The 16,193-nt window shown below is 40.3% G+C and overlaps 1 protein-coding gene across 16 annotated transcripts in view; it reads left to right on the top strand.

The window, feature by feature from the left end:
- CAST (calpastatin) overlaps window positions 1-16,193 on the top strand; it is a 58,749-nt gene that overhangs the window by 28,884 nt on the left and 13,672 nt on the right. For 11 of the 16 annotated variants that reach the window (XM_017823667.1, XM_017823672.1, XM_017823675.1 and 8 more), the window contains 11 exons: window positions 5,121-5,177; window positions 9,458-9,508; window positions 9,837-9,893; window positions 10,047-10,163; window positions 11,552-11,650; window positions 12,429-12,512; window positions 12,605-12,652; window positions 13,234-13,329; window positions 13,476-13,571; window positions 14,244-14,342; window positions 15,478-15,561. In XM_017823667.1, coding sequence (XP_017679156.1) covers window positions 5,121-5,177; window positions 9,458-9,508; window positions 9,837-9,893; window positions 10,047-10,163; window positions 11,552-11,650; window positions 12,429-12,512; window positions 12,605-12,652; window positions 13,234-13,329; window positions 13,476-13,571; window positions 14,244-14,342; window positions 15,478-15,561 — 888 coding nt within the window. The remainder of the gene's footprint in view (window positions 1-5,120; window positions 5,178-9,457; window positions 9,509-9,836; window positions 9,894-10,046; window positions 10,164-11,551; window positions 11,651-12,428; window positions 12,513-12,604; window positions 12,653-13,233; window positions 13,330-13,475; window positions 13,572-14,243; window positions 14,343-15,477; window positions 15,562-16,193) is intronic. The other 5 variants (XM_017823666.1, XM_017823679.1, XM_017823680.1 and 2 more) reach the window with 3 other exon arrangements.

The following is a 16,193-nucleotide window of genomic DNA, read 5'->3' as shown; positions in this document are numbered from 1 at the left end:
TGTTGACTCTGAGCCTGAGAAGCTGTCCCAGCTCATTCATACGTAAGCTATGTTAAGCCCAAAAGAATATTTGGATGGCTCTTCAGTCTTCTGTTCTAGTCTGAGTTCAGGTAGATCACTCAGAAAAGACTTATATAAACTCTCTCAAGGGCTGCCAGGGCCAGAGGCATCATCTAAGTAGTCTTTGCCACGGAAGGAATTCTTCCTTCTCTCTAGGAGGAATATGTTTGAGCTCTGACTTGAGAGATTAAGTAATCTCTCAAGAGTAAGTCAGTTTTTTCTTTGTTTCCCATTTTATTGGCTTCCTGACCAGCATACAAAAGATATGTGCTGACTTGCTTTTCTTGTCACTAAGCTGTCCCTCATACGTACTTTTTCTTCATTTTTTTCCCCCTAAATCTGTCCTCATATCTTTCTTTATCCATATGAGCTTCAATGTGATGGCCAAAATTGTCCTAGCATTTGACCTAGAGAAGGTCACGTCAAAAAGGTTTAAAGTTATATTTCACATTTACATTTATGTTGTCACGGTAACAGATTATTTTCCCCCAGATTGCTCTTTCCTTGTTTGTTTTTGGCAAGAGTGTCTCAGTCTATGGCACAATAGCCTTCACATATTTTTGTCAGTATTGCTGCTGCTTTGGGGGTTTTGTGTTGCTGCATCTGATTGTCTTCAACCTACCACCAGTGTCAGAGATCCCTTCAGGCTGCAAGCTGACAAAATTCCCTGTTTCATTGAGAAAATACTACCACAAGTACTGTGAAAAGTTGCACTGACAGCATGTCCTCTGAAGGTTCATTGCTTTATTCCTGACCAAACTGTTCATTCTTATTTATTCTCTTGTTATCATCTAAGTGTTTCTGTATGGGTTGCTTGGCAAATGTTTTTAGCATCTCTTGTGGTTTTGAAGGTCTCCATCAGGTGCATTGTTCTTTCTGAGGGTGAGCAGTGACCATCCTCAGTGTGATGAATCTTCTCCATGAATTTCCAGAATTTAAAGTTTTAGTTGACAATATCTCTCACTGTGTTGCATATGAGGTAGTTTTAGTGATTTTTATCTGTCTGTAGCCAAGACCTGTCATGAATTTCTTCACCTGCTGTTTTCTTTTTCCAAAAGGCATCTACATCCAATCATCTGAGCAGTTAAAATTGTTATCTTTTGGTATTTGTCACCATTACTTTCTTCTTCTTCTTCTTCTTCTTCTTCTTCTGTTGTCTCATTTTCCTTTTTACTTGCAGATTTCTGAGGTACACTCAGTGAGACTAGACAACCAATTTTGGGTAGGTTTTTTGTGGAGTTTTACTAACCCACTTCTTGGCTTCTGTGGCTTTTCTCTTTCAACAGTAGCATAAAGACAAATTTCAGATTAAATCCCAGGTTTCTTCATCAGCTCTTCCTGGAAAGCCATTCTCTAGCTCAAGAACACCTGAGATCCTTTGGTCAGCTCCTGTGCCTGTCCTGCCAGCTGTGTGGGCTGATGAGAGGACAGGCTGTGACCCCACAGCTGTCACACTGCCCATCACCAGGGTGGGGTAATGTCATGGTTTGAGAGCCCCAAAAGCCAATTCTTGAGTCCTAGCCCCCCTCCCACATCTCAACCCAGTGTGAGATGGGTTTTCCAGACACCACACGAGACTCAAAATGGGGGGAAGGGGATATATTACAATGACTGTACAAAATAAATACTACAATACATTACACACACACAATCTCAACTATCTCTACCATGATAAAACGGTATTTACAATGGATCAAATATCTTCTCCCTTCCAAATAAAAGTCCAGGAGGGAAGAAGGAAGAGATCCTTTCTACTTTCAGAGCAGCAATGTCTCTAAGGCAGCAGGCTCTCTTCTTTCATGCAGCAGCTGTAGCTGGATCTCTGCCAGTACACACGAGGGGTATCCAAACCATCTTGGCTCTTCGACTCCAAGCGAGGGTCTTCTCTTCCATGGGCTGTGTTCACCGGGACAAAGGTCACTTCACCACGTCATGTCAACGAAGTGCAGAAGCCTTCGTGACGGTCCGTATCTTCAGGGGATTCAAGCCCCCTCTGCAGAGCTCCCGTGCTCTGTCTCAAAACTGCCAGCTTGGCAGCAGCAGTGAGGGGGCCAAGGTCACCCCCTCTGCATTCCTTCTGGCCGTCCCAGTCCAGCTCTGGGAAAACCTTGAGCTTTTCAGCTCCTCTCTGCAGTGCATGCTGCATTTAGGACTTCCATTCAGTAGGAGTCCATCCTCTCCACTTAGGAGAGGTCACAAAAAGAGTTTGGGGGGAGTTTTGGTTCAGTTCTTACCCCAACTCACTCTCTCTCTCTCTCTCTCTCTGTAGAGCTTAGTTCTGCTCTCTCTGCTGCTGGCTCTCTTTCTCTCGGACAACTCTGTGTCTCTCTTGCTCGGCTGCATGCTTGTTTTCTGCTTCTCCCTTATCTCTTGGCTCTCTGCCCTCCGTACACTGCTCCTGCCGCTGCTCCGTCTGCCCACTCACGGTGGAGAAGAACTCTCAGCTTTCTCAGCTACAGGTACTTAGCCCAGTTTAACACTGTTCCAACTCCTGCAGCCCCCCCAGCTGGGGTTGGGGGGGGCTCAGCCCCTAGTGGGTCTGAGGACCCCTCAGCTCGTGGCTTTCACAACATGGCTCCTTCTTCTACAACAACTACAACTACTTTCTTTCCCGGTCTAAGTGTGATATGTTTATATTTTGCAAAAGCGCTCATTGGCTCAAACCTCAAGGGTCACCACCCCCTGGGGGTTTACCATTTTATAGCTTCAGGGAGAAAACTGTTTTCCCCCACCACAACTCATTAACAGGAGATCAGTCTTTATTTAATCACTGTTATCCCGTAACCTCTTCTCTGTCTTTCAAGTCCCTTCTGTAGTGGTTGTGGGAGTCTGATGCAGGGAGCATCTCCATATTCCTCCCCACTTGTGGACTACCTGTGGTCCTGGATGTTTTGCTGTGGATTTGCCTCCACTCCCAGCTTGTAGAAGAGCTGTCTGACAGACAACCCTCAGGCTGGGAGCCCACTGTGGGTCATGGCCAGGGCTGGCACAACACCCTCCAGGACCCATGCCTCTTTCCAGGCAAGAGAGGAGGAATCAGCACTGATCACAATTGTTTGTCCTTCTGCTGTTGGCTATGCCCTTCAGGGGTCCCTGACAGCTCAAAGGACACCCCTCTCTCTCTGCCCAGCCCCATCCTCCTGATCCAGTCCATCCCTCACTGTTTGGCATCCCAACCTTTCAGTGGGGGGTGTCTGGCCCATGCCACGGTGGGATTCCCCTCCATGGCGGTGAGCAGGGTGTGCCTGCCCGGGCCAGAGCAGCTCTGCGTCAGGCTGTTGTTATGCTGGTTGCCAGGCAGCACTTTAATATTTACTCCACGCCTGACACACGTCTGAGTGTTGCTTCACCCTTTCTGCAGCCTGGCTGTGGTGCTGCAGCACACTGCAGAAAACAGGTGGGAACAGCTGGCGGGATCCTTGGGGATGGGAGGACCAGGGCACTCCTTGGTAAAAGGATGACCCCCAGAGCCAGGCTGGCACTGACAAAGTGGCACAAGGGTGACCAGATGAAGGACTGCACCTCAGCAGCCTCTTGGTTGTCAGCCTGCAAGGCTCAGCATGGCTGCACAAGCCCCTCGCTAAAGGGCTGGAAGAACAAGGACCCCCTTCTTCCTTGTAGTGGCTTTTCTGGGGGACAGAGTGGAAAATTGGAGGTCTTGAGTATTGTGGAATTCAGGCAGAAAGTAAGTGAGGCGAGGCACTCTGTGGTGGTGTGATGGAAGGTCGTGGTGCTCCCTGTGTGCCCTTCCCCTTTCTGACTCCCCAGGACAAGGCTTTGTTTCCCTGAGTCAACCCCAAGTGTCCACAGGGCTCAGTGTTCTCCACAACCACTGATCAGCAGCTGTGCATTGAACTGTTTTTCTGCTTTCAAACCACTTCTCTTCCTCCATGAGCATTTACACTCTTTGTGTAAATGACTCTTCTTCTGGTCACTGCCTTCCAGCTGAACAGGGCAGAAAGAAGCAGCTGAGGTTTTGGGAGGTTTTTACTAATCTCTGCAGGCTGTAGTGGTGCTGCTGTGCTGGCACTTGGGAAGAAATTTTTCAGTGCTTTGTAAGACAGTGGTTTGGTAGGAGTTTTCTGAGGGGAGGAAGGGCGAAGGGCTCAGATAAGTGTTATTAAATAGACAGGGACTAGGATGACTAATATGAAGGTGTAGAGCAGATACCTACTTGTTAGTCATGTAGAAGGAATTCAGATTAATTTCTTGGAGAAGAAAGAAAAGGAGAGGCAAAACTAATAAAGAGTGAATGACGAAAAATACCTTGTTGCCTACAGATTTACCTGATGGTACAGAAATATATTAAAGGGTTATTGAAAACCTTTTGTTAGTGTGATGGAGATGGCAAATCATAGAATCATAGAATCCACCTTAGAGCATCTACAAAATACTGCAAAACACAGCTTTGAGCAGAGGAATGCGAAACAGGAATAGAGGAGTAGTATTACATCTGTATAAAGTATTGATGAGACAACTGGAATATTCATATCTGGGCTTTGAAGTTTGATGCAGCCACAACAGAAGTACAACATGCTCTTCTTGAATTGGCATCTCAGAAGTTAGGGAAACAGACCATGTCCTTTGCAGAGTTGCAAAAGGGTCACGTGACATGTAGAAACATTTGTGCATGTGTGTATTAGATAGGTATTAAGTATTCCTTTTTATCTCAACATATCTGAGTTTGCTACTTTAGTATTAAATATTTTGTATGACAGATTAGTGAATCCAAAAGTACATTTTTTGCTAAAAAGAAAAGAATAAGTGTGGACAAATCCTGCACAGTAAGTGTGTGTACCTCAGTTTGAGAGCAGGATTTGAGTCTGTTTTGATATGTGATGCAAAATTTGCTATCATTACATGTCAGTGGGCATCATCACACTGTCAAAATTCTTCATGTATGTATTGTAGAAATACAGGCAAAGCAAAAGATCTAAAATGATAACTCTATTTTTTAATTTTTAGCTGGATAACTGATGAATTCAGATTGTTTATGCTTGCTTAATACAAATGTATAACAAAGATAAAGTTCCTTAATTTATTTTTTTTTCTCTCAAAAGCAGTCTCCCTCTGCGGATGCATCAAAACCACAAATTATGAAGCCGTCTGAAACCAGGGTAAGAATTCCTGAAAAAATTGTGCTTGCAGTTAAACACAAATGTATGAAGCCATGGAATTTCTTTTTTTAGCTCTTGGATACTGAGTGACTTTACTTTCCGTATTTCTTATCTGCAGCTTAGTTCCCTCTGCAAAAGGTATCTAATAAATCCTATTCAGAGCAGTCAGAGGTTTTTATGATAGCAGTAAAAAACAAAATGTTAATGACAGTGTTTAATTTTAGCTCTGTTACACTTTGTAACATGTATATAGCTCCCTCCAGTGTAATTGCAGTGTTATTTACCTGGTATATAATTTTTCACATATTCAGCACATTCAGGATGAGCTTCAGCTTCTTCTGTATATGCGATTGCACCTCCTCACTAATTTCCCGTCTTTCTCTGTCTGATGTCTCCCTTGTCTTTGTCCTTTGTGCCTGTTCTGTCTTGTTTTATGACTAGAATTTCCTTGGTCAGAGCTGTGTCATCAGTCATGTGCGTTACTTGTTAGAAGACAGTCATAATCCTCCCTTACACTTCCATTGCCTAGCAGAAGTTACTTGTGTTGTTTAAACAAATGATTAATGATTCTCCCCCTCTTTCATTTTCCACAATCCTAACAGTGAGACCAACAAAAACATTGAATACCAAAGCAGGCCAGCAGGGACTTGCATGGCAGTAAAGGTTAGGGCTGCCTGCACTTTGTGTAAGGGCCAATAAAGGTATGCCCTGAGTGGTCAGGGTGAACCCCTGGAGGTCCTGTTGACCAGGTGGAGCCAACTCTGCAGGTAAACGGCACTGCCAAACACCTTTTGAACACCTGCAGTGTGTTATGCAGGGTATCTGGGCAGCCAGATTGTGGCATCATTATGATGATTTTTTTCCGTTTATCAAATGGGAAATTTCTTTGCTGTAACTTTTGTCTCTGGTCGTTCTGACGTGTATCTTCATCTAGGTGGAGCACCTGTCTCCACCTTCTCTGCGTTTGAGCTTAATCATTACATTTCCGTCAACCTTTTGAAACTCTTTTTCTCCATGCACACATCTAAGACTTAGACTGATAGCGAGCTGGATGACAATTAAGCCTTTTCCATTTGTGTACAATCATCATTACTCATAAATGAAGCTATCTGCAAGTCTCTGGTTTCTTCCTTGTGTTATGTTTGTGGGTAAACTCATTTGTATCATGTTCGTTACTGCTGCAGTTCTCCATATAGTTTAGCCTGGACTGCTACCTGAAAATAGTTATGGTCTTTCCCTACTTGAAATTTAAAATAACTCTCAGAAGAACATGGTAAATGAGCCAAAAATAGAGGAGTGGCGGCATTCTTCAGCACTGTAAGACTGGTAAACACGAATCCCTTTGAAACAGTGTCCCGCATTTGCGTGTGTTAAGATAATTAGTGTTTTCTTTTAATGTCTGTTGCATTATTTGTGACTTTCTCCTGCTGGATTAAGCAAGTCACTTGCGTGTTTGACAGTAGACTTCTTTGAAAAGAGGTAAGGTTGCTGAGTCACTTTAATATCTAGTCCTAAATTTCTTGCAAATTGGTAACTCTTTCCCAACTACCTGCTGTAACCACATCTCATTTGCCTTTTCTAGAGTCTTTCTAGTGTGCCACTACTCTTAAACGTGCTCTGGACCTTTCTTTAGCTTTCATTTCTCTGTATGTGTATCCTTTGTCTCTAATGAACCTTCAGTATTATGTCTCTCTGAGAGAGCTGTGAGCTGCTGCAGCAGAGGAAGGAATGTGAAACTTCTTGTTCTGTTAGGCAAAGCCTGGGTTTAGGTGGAGAGTTTGGAGGACCAGACACCCCTGCAGGGGGATTAGAGGAAGCAGGTGCTGCCACTGCCAAACCCACATCCTGTTCAGCTCTCTTTCTTTTACATGTGTAAAGCAGGGAACTAGGTAAAAAATACTATTTTCTTTTCCAGGCTATCTTTCACTTTCCCGAGTCAGCTTAAAATGCCTTCTCTCAGATCCTGGCACAGAGCAGATGGGAGCAGGCAGTTGAAGGGGAGGTGAAACATCTTTTTCTCAGTAGGAATTCAGTGCACACTGTCAACTGATGCCATGGCTTCAGGCTGTAGCTGCTCATGGCTGACTCTGCTTAAAGGATGACTGAACAGTTCCCTCTGAATGTATAGTCTCCTACTAAAATCGTTTTACTTGCCTGCTGATTTTAATTGGATTTGAACTTTGTCATTGCTAAAAGTGTACTTAAATAGATGTGTCTGTATATAGGAGAATGTGTGTATTTATGATCATGGATTTTACTGTGGCCTTAGCATCCCCATGTGTGTAAGTCCTGAAACAAAGCATGTGGACCCCCACATGGGTCCATATAGTCAGCATTGTCATAGATAAATTTATAGTACAAGCAATTCTGAACATTTTAAAAGATAGAAGAAGAATAAGAAGTAATGCATACCCCATGCGCAAGAGGTGCATTAAGTATTTAGTAAAAAAATATTTACAGTATTTAAAGAAAAAAAAGATTTGCAGTTGCTTATAATTGGTTTGGCAGGTTGAGAATTTGTATTTAATGTTCTGTGAAGGTTTTGTAAGGTGTTGGCAGAAATGCAAGTGCATATATTTTATTGTCCTGCAAAAAAAAGATGTGTTGGTCTTCTTCTTCTGAAAAGTATATAAGGAAAACCTGAATTTGTGCTCTGACAGCAGGGTACTTAAAGTCCTCAGCAGGCAGCAGTCCCACAGCAGCAAAAGTCAGACTCTGTGTTTCTTGAACCTCATCCTTGCATTTCTGTCCCATTTTTTCGCAGTCTTACTGCTGAAGGACATCTCATGTCTCATCTTTGCTAAAGATGTTACAGAAATACATCCAACCTTACTTAGCTTAAAAACTGTGAAAATTTAGGATTACCTTTCAGTGTAGGATTGTTTAATGCACAGGTACAAAAATGGATGTGTGTGTCTTTGAGTTAGAGGATGGACAAGTGGGAGCATATAGAGTATGACTGAATCCAAGAAGTACTGTGTTTTAATCATGTTAGGCATCAAGAGAAAATGCAAAACAGGCAATCTGGGGGCGATGGAGGGATGAGTCTGAGAGCTTAAGTAATTATTTCGATTTTCTTAAAACTTATTTTTAACTTTTTTCCTCACTTTGTGAGTTTTTTGTTCTCCCTCTCCATCAGTGTTCTTCCTGTGGTGACTGACTTGTGTGTGGATGTGTGTTCCTTATTGTGGTTTACAGCATCTCAGTTTTAATGCATCTTCAGGATTTCCCAACCAAGTTGTCTGTAGTTCAGTATGTGGGTGTGAACACTTGCCCAACAAGTGGTAAACAAATTTAGCAAATTTCTTTATGTTGTCAGGTATGAAAAATGGAAGCTGGATATGTCTGAATGCTAATGAAAATTTGGCAGAAAAATGTTCATCCGTCTTGCTTAGACTGTGCTTTTGCTGTGAAAGGTTGGACTGAATGGTCTCTTCTAGAGACCTCTGATTACCCTAGAACTAAAGCAATGAAAGAATTTAAATTACCACCTAATGGTAAGAAAAGTATGGTGAGGAGGCTGGCATTTTTGTTTTCCTATCTTATAACCATTCTTTAATTTTTCAGTGTTAGTTCTTACATGTTTCTGGTAGTAGTAATTTATTGCTCACTGTACTTTGAGTTGAGGTGAATCACAGGAATTAGTTTTGTGGCATGGCTGCAGAAAATTTTCAGGTGTAAATCCTGGAAGTGCAATTATGTAATAACTATCCAAGCCAGGTTGTTCAGCTGTGTTGTAAAATATGAGCATTAGGAAGTTACAGAGGAGAGGAAAAATACAAATTTCTGTTGTGTTTAGTATAAGGATACTGATTTCATATATCTATCCCACTCTGTGTATACCCTATTGAATCTAAGTCATTAATGTCTTTTCCGTAAGGACTGTGTGTGTTTTTATAATTATTTTATTGAAAAATCATAAATTATTTATTAAATAATGTTTTTCATTATTTCAGAATTTGGTAATGGTAATTTGGGGGGTTTTTGGTCAGTAAGTCAAACTGCTCATTCATTATATTTAGTTTCTTCTTTCTGTCTCCTTTCAATGCCCCATATGAGGAGTGTGTGTGTGTGTGTGTTTCTACACATTTGAATGCTCACAGATCCCTGGCCCGGCAGCTTCTGCCAGGATATTGTAAACTGCAAGATCAAAGCCTTATGTATTGGTTACACAGCATGTGTGTTCACAAGTGTGAACCTGTCTGATATTCTGCTTTATATAAGCCAGCCTTTTAGAAATAATCAAGCATATTAATTTCTGCCTGTTGTTTATATTTCAGTCAGCACCGACAACCAAAGCAGGATCTGAAAAAAACACCCAGGCAGCCAAGGTAAGTACTTAACTTTCACTTTTGCAGATTTGCTGTACTTTGGTCTTTTACTAACTTAGAGGCAAAACTCTTTGCTATTACTGTGCCACATGAAACTGTTGTGCAATCAGTAACATTCCTGTGCCACAAAACAGCTGGGAGCTGCTGGGTGGAAATGTGGTGTTCGGGGGGAACAGTCAGGATGCTTTATTAATTCAGGACAGCCAAAGAAATCTTTTGTTAACCACCTTTAAATCTGTTTTGTGTTTATTTGAACTAGCATAGATCACTTTCCATAGCACTGAACGGTGGAGAGGGTAAATAATCTCAATATTTTATTTCATGACAGCCAACAGACTCTCAAAATAAACAGCTGTCTGAAGAGAAGCAAAAGGAACCCAGTGAAGTAAGTTGTATAATTTTTTTCTTTCTCCCTTAATTTTATTTTTTTAGTCAGGGATGCGTCTGGTATTTTTCTTCTGTCTTTCATTTTCAAAAATAATTAAAAAGAAATGAAAAGCCAGCCCTCCCTATCTAATAGCAGTTTATCTTTACACAGGCAAAAAAACAAACCTCACCTTCTGTGACAACAGCTTCTAAACCAAATAATGCAGAAAAAGTAACTACAACGCAGGCTGACCAGCCTCCACAAGCAACCCCCACAGAGGCAGCAAAGGTACAAGCAACAACCAATTTTTATTATTCGTGCTATTGAAATCCACATCAAGGTGGATTCTTAAGCTGAATATTATCAGGTGAGACTGGGCCCCCAAAACCAAAGTGTTGAAAAGCACAAAGGCTGCCTTGTGTTTGGAAGGTGTGTATGACAAACATCCTTGTGCTGCTTTAAAACCTGGGACCTAGAAATGTCACGCTTTTTGTCACAAAGGTAATTTCAAAGGGGGGACTTGTGGAGAAAAAATACGAAGCAAAAGCATGTGGTAGAGTCAAGGTCTGGATCTTTTGGTCTTCACATGTCTGGGTAGCATGAAGGGCTCCTGTAGCTCTACTACATCCCACTTACTGCAGTAAATGAGAGTGTCAGCAATGCAGAAGTTCTGCCTTTTGTGTGGTGTTGCTTCTGCACCTGACTCCCTGCAGCATTTCTCACCCCACCTGCTCGAGCACCATTTCCTCTGGCTTTAGTGGTGTATTGAGAGCTTCCAGAAGTAAATGAAAGCTTTCAAGAGAGACTTGGAAGGGGCCTTGTAGCCCTTCTGCACTGCAGATTTCTTTTACTGGCAAAGTAAAAGAAAGAGGTAGAGTACTTAAAATAGCATCCTTTCTTTCCCACAGCAGAATAACTGTTATTCCAAGTGTAGATAAGAAGGACAGTAGATGTGGATGCCTGAGTAAAGGATCTCTGTTTTATTTTGTTTTGTCTCTAGCATTTTTAACATAGGACCATGAAATAAACCATGTCTTCATTTTTCTCTTTATTTCTCCAGCCTAAATCTGAGATGTCCACAGTGGCTGGTGCAGCTTCTGCTGGCACAGCTGGTGCAAGTGTGGTTGCTGCAGCTGATAAATCAAGTACTGATGTTGGTAAACACAGTCCCAGGCAAATGGCTTCCCTTGTAAAAATGTCTCAGAGGGTGCTTCTGTCTCTGAAACACTTCACTTTCAGAAAAAAAATGTGTAACTGCTGAAGTATTTATACATAGTAGTTAAGTATGACGGTGAAGGGCCAGCTGAAAGAATAGGTAACAAACTACTGGTGTGTCATTTAGGTTTTGTCAAATAGGACTTATTTAAAATCACTTTTACCACAACTTTCAATTAAAGTTAATTACTCTCTTTAGTTATGTTTGCATATATGTACATCTATATCAGCTGATATATAAATACAGATTATCTTGTTACTGACATTGGAGAACAAGTTTAAAACAGTTCTGACTGAAAAATTTATAAATTTATAAATGCACACATGGTGCGTGTCCTACTGAAAGAAGGGGTTTGGTTTGGTTTCCAGGGGTCTTCTGGACATTCACCAGATGCTTCAGGATTTTTTTTTTTTGCTGTGTACACCATGGTAACTTCTATGATGGTTTGCTTATTTTGTAGGCTAGTATGGATGAGTCAGCATTGGACAGCTTAATAGATACCCTGGGTGGACCTGAAGATGTGCCCACTACTCCTGTTTACACTGGTCCAGAAGTTACGGTATTCTGCACTTTGCATTTTTACTTCTTAGAAGATCCATACCCAAATTATGACTGTAGTTGCTCAGTACTACACTGATCCAGTACTTGTCACTGTGATCTGCTCAGAGTTAAGAGTATGCACAGTTACATTTTAGTGTTGTTTTCAGTATATACAGAAATTATTCAGTTTTGGATCTACTGCAATAGAAAACACTTGGAAGTGTCAACAAAGTGAGGTTGTTGCTTTTTGAGCTGACTCCCAAGCATGGTCTGCAATGGATTTACAAAAGGCAGTGACAGAGGGAGGTATATGAGAGTGTAAACAACCTAAGAGGTTTCATTTCTGCTTGAGTAAAACACTGAGAGTTTGGAAAGGAATGCACACCTTTCTGAGTCTGAATTGGAGAGTCACATGAGAAGGATTACTATTACAAGCTCAGTGGTTCAGTACAGTACTCAGCCATGATAAAAATCTTGGAATTTATAAATATATATAAAAATCAGACAAAGTACAGCAATACATCCTCAAGTCTAAGATACTGAAATTGCTTAAATTAATGCAGAATAATCTGGGAATGGACATGCAGAGTTCTGCTTGATGGTGAGCATATGTTGAAGCATGTGTATGATACTAGATACTGAAGGACATTATGTAGTCACAGTCCAGGTTTGGCCCTCTGACAAAGCCAACCCCCTGCATTTTCTTTCCAGAAGTATCACTGTAGGTAGCTCTACATCAGAAATTTATTTCAGTAAAGAGCAGTGCACAAACATTAATGCGTGCATTCTTTTCACAGGAAGATGATATATATTCAAGATACTTGGAAGAAATGGGTAAACGGGAGGGTAGTCTCCCTCCAGAGTATGTTAAATTGTTGAAGGTCAGTGAGTTACAAGATACATTATTCATGTGTCTTTCCTTTCATATTTGTATGTTTTTGCTTCCCATTTACAAAATTAATTCTCATTTTAGAGCAAAGGCCAAGACGAAGTCCTACCAAAAGCAAATGAACCAAACGAAGTAAGATTTATTTTTTTTGTACTGGAAGGTGAAAGTAACCACTGGATTCCTAGGAAAATGTAAATGTTGAACTGTTTTCCAAAAATCCTAGGAAGTGGGAGTGCCAGATAACATAGCTACTGATAAAACTAAATAGAACTTGGCACAGATGTTTTTAATAAAGAAATTAATGTAAGAAATTTTCAGGGCACTGAAGCTGAAACAATTCAAAGAAATGCTTACAGAGATATTGGTCGTAATAAGATCAAAGGGGAGAAATACTAAACTGTGCATGCAAGAGTCTCTCTATAATGTCTTTAGCAAAGACTACTTGGATTTCTGCATTTAACTTAAAAACCAGAATTCTACCAGCCAGCTTAATTTTGCTGTCTGTAACTTTAACATACTAAAGTAAAACCTCATCTGAGAAATGAATCAACCAGTGAGGGAAAATACCTTTTTTTTTTTCTTGTGTCAGGGACACGTGCCAGTGAGGTCATTGTGTGAGTAAGCATGGGGCACACTCAGACTGTAAACAGAGCTTGACAGGGTTGATATTTGAACTTTAATAGTCATAACTTGGTTTGCAATTTCTTGCTCAGAAACCAATGACAGATGATGAGCTTGCTGAGACCCTGTCTTCTGACTTTACCTGTAGTACTGCTTCTGCTCAAGAAAAGAAGACCAGTCTGACAGAGGTATTGATACTTTTCCTGCCATTGCAGGCCTTTATTGCATGCAACATTGCCATTATGGTCTTAATATTTCATTATAAACTGATATTGACAATTTTCCACTTCTTTTTACTTTTGCAAATTTGCCTGTAATTTCATTTCTCTCACAGAAACAAAGTAAGGAAGGAGAAATCGTGCAAGCACAAGCAGCAAGTTCAGTCAAGACCTCAGTTCCTCCTAAGGAGAAGAAAACAAAATCAAATGAGGTATACATAGCCATTCTTCTACTAGTTAACGTGTAATTAAAATTTACAGGCACATGCCATATCATGTGTGCCTGATCCTTAAAGATACTCATCATTCTCATTTTTCAGTTGTAAATCCTCTTTATCATAGAAACAATAGGAATAACAGGAATTACCAGTGCTCAGATATCCCCTGTCTTAAAGATTTGGCCTTAGTGAGTCAGATGATTTTCCTTCCGGATTCTTTAGAATGACTGTGGCTCTTATGACTAGAGGCATAGAAAAATTAGAAAAATAGTCTTAGTTGTGTAATAACGTGTATAAAACTTGGATACAATGTAATTTCCCATATTTTACAAACCTTTATTTTTTCCGCTGTATAGAGCAAGTACAACCTTACACTTCCTTGGTTTGCCATGTCAAACCCCATGACAGTTGTGTTACATGAAATTGTGACACTGTGGGGTTTTATACTTCCCCCTTTTTTTTTACTTCTCAAGAGAAGTCATATCTTGATTAGACTGTGCTAATTGTGTCACAGAATCTGATGTTAAGGAAACTGGGTAAAGCCAAACCAGAATGATGAATCTGGTGCTGGCTGTTTGCTTCACATAAAGCATAAAAATACTTAAGGTAAAACCTGTGTAAATTTAAAGAGATAATTAAATGGTTCGCATATTTTCTTAAATACAGGAAATTAAAGAAGATGCAGTGGAAGCTCTCCTTGATACTCTTGGAGGACCTGAACCTGAACCAGAGGAAGATCCTATGCCTGTTGTAGAGGTGTCAGAGGTAACATGTTACTCCATTTTTACCCTAGTTTTTAGACTCTCCTGTGGAATCCTGAGTCCTCTTTGTTCTATCCTGTACAAATGTGTAAAATAACAAGAAAGGCCTGTATCAGAGGCCTAAGGAATGTGTGAGTCTTTAGGGATTAAGAAAATTAAAAAATTAAGAAATCCCAAGTGGATACAGATAGAATAGAACATAATCAGATGGCCTGGGAAATTATAAGCATATCATTTGGCTATACAAGCATACGTACATGCACCTTCCCCTGTGGTAAATATAATTGCTCTATATTTTTTTCCCCCCTGCACTGGGTACAGTTTATAGCCAGCTTTCATTTTGCATGTATTTACTGTTTGATTTTTAATTAACTTTCAGTGCATGTACTCCTTTTTTCCATAAAACCCCATTTTCTTTCTCATCTGACTCTTGCCTTTCACTGTCTTTTAAGAGTTTTGCTTTTCTTCAGAAGATTTTTGACAGTAATCTTGTGTTTGCATGTTAAACTTTCACTTTTTAGTTTAGTTTTGCAGACTCTGCCTATAACCATACCAATAGCAGATTTTCTCCTGTCTTCACCAATAGCTCAGAGCAAACAAATGACAGGGAAATAGTAAAAAAATCTGTTGCTGGGCTCAGTTTTGACAAAAGAAGAGCTGTTTCATTGCAGATTCAATCAGTCTAGGCCTTCTGGTAACTCAGTGAATGCATTGCTTCACAAAGGAGGTCCAGAGAATTAAAAGCTGAATTTCATTGCCAGTAATGGAAAAAGATACAGAATTATGGCTTGCATAATCAGAGTGATGAAATGCAAGAAAACCTGAGGGTTTTGTACACACAAAAATTCTAAAAGTACCTGCCACAAAGTTAGAGCTCTGAATAGTGTCTAAAATTTTCTTAGATTTAAAATAATGAGCCATATTCTCATATGACGTTTAAACCATTATGATTTTACCACAGACTTTTGGTAGGAATAAATTGAGGAATTTCAATATTTTGATATATGGAATAATTTCATCTGATGCTACTTCTTCTGAACACAGTAGGGTGAAGAATCTTGATAGTGAAGTTGAGTGTACTTGAGGTTTTTATTTTAATTTTTTCTATGTGGTTTTTTTTTATGTTATTTCTTTTTAAGGCAAAAGCTAAAGAGAAAAAAGAAGAAAAGGTTGGAGAACATGATGATACGATACCTCCAGAATACAGGTTAACTCCAGAGCTGGTAAGTTTTCAGTACCTCTAATTTCCTCCCCTTCCTTTGTGGGCATGACTGGTTTTTCAGGCATTCTGAGCAAAGATCTGATCTTCCCAGGTGACACGTTCCTTCTCCAAGAGTGGTGTTTCTTGTTTCTTACACTAAATTTCAGTAAATCACTTTACAGCAGTCCTCTTTGGGATCAGTCTGTAATGTAACCTTGAAACAATAATGTGAAATGGTAGGAAAAGTACACTCTTTTTTATGGATTGTTGCTTTAAGGGATGGGTATTTGTTCAAGGTTAAGCAAATCAACAACAGAACTGAGACGTGTTTTTGATAAAGTTCAGAGTTGAAAGTTTCTGTGATGCTGTATAAACTGGCCTTGCTGGAGCTAAATGTTAATATTGGGTGTTGAAAGGTGCAGCTTTACACCCCTTTTTAGAGATTTCAGGACTGCCCAATTGCAGCCCTGGGGTTTCACTCCCTCTTTGTTCAAGTGCAAAGGTTTAGTCAAAGCTTGTTTTACTACTGGATGAATACCTGCTGGTTTACTATGGAATTAATTCTTGCTACATGTTGACACCAGAAAGAATGAACACTGGTCTCTTGTATTGTGCTGACATCATATTTGCTTCTTTTATGCACTTACCTGGCCG

The sequence above is a fragment of the Lepidothrix coronata genome, unplaced genomic scaffold (genome assembly GCF_001604755.1).
Source record: "Lepidothrix coronata isolate B3197 unplaced genomic scaffold, Lepidothrix_coronata-1.0 Scaffold104, whole genome shotgun sequence".
Classification (NCBI taxonomy): Eukaryota; Metazoa; Chordata; class Aves; order Passeriformes; family Pipridae; genus Lepidothrix; species Lepidothrix coronata.
This window is presented reverse-complemented; position numbering and strand designations above follow the sequence as displayed.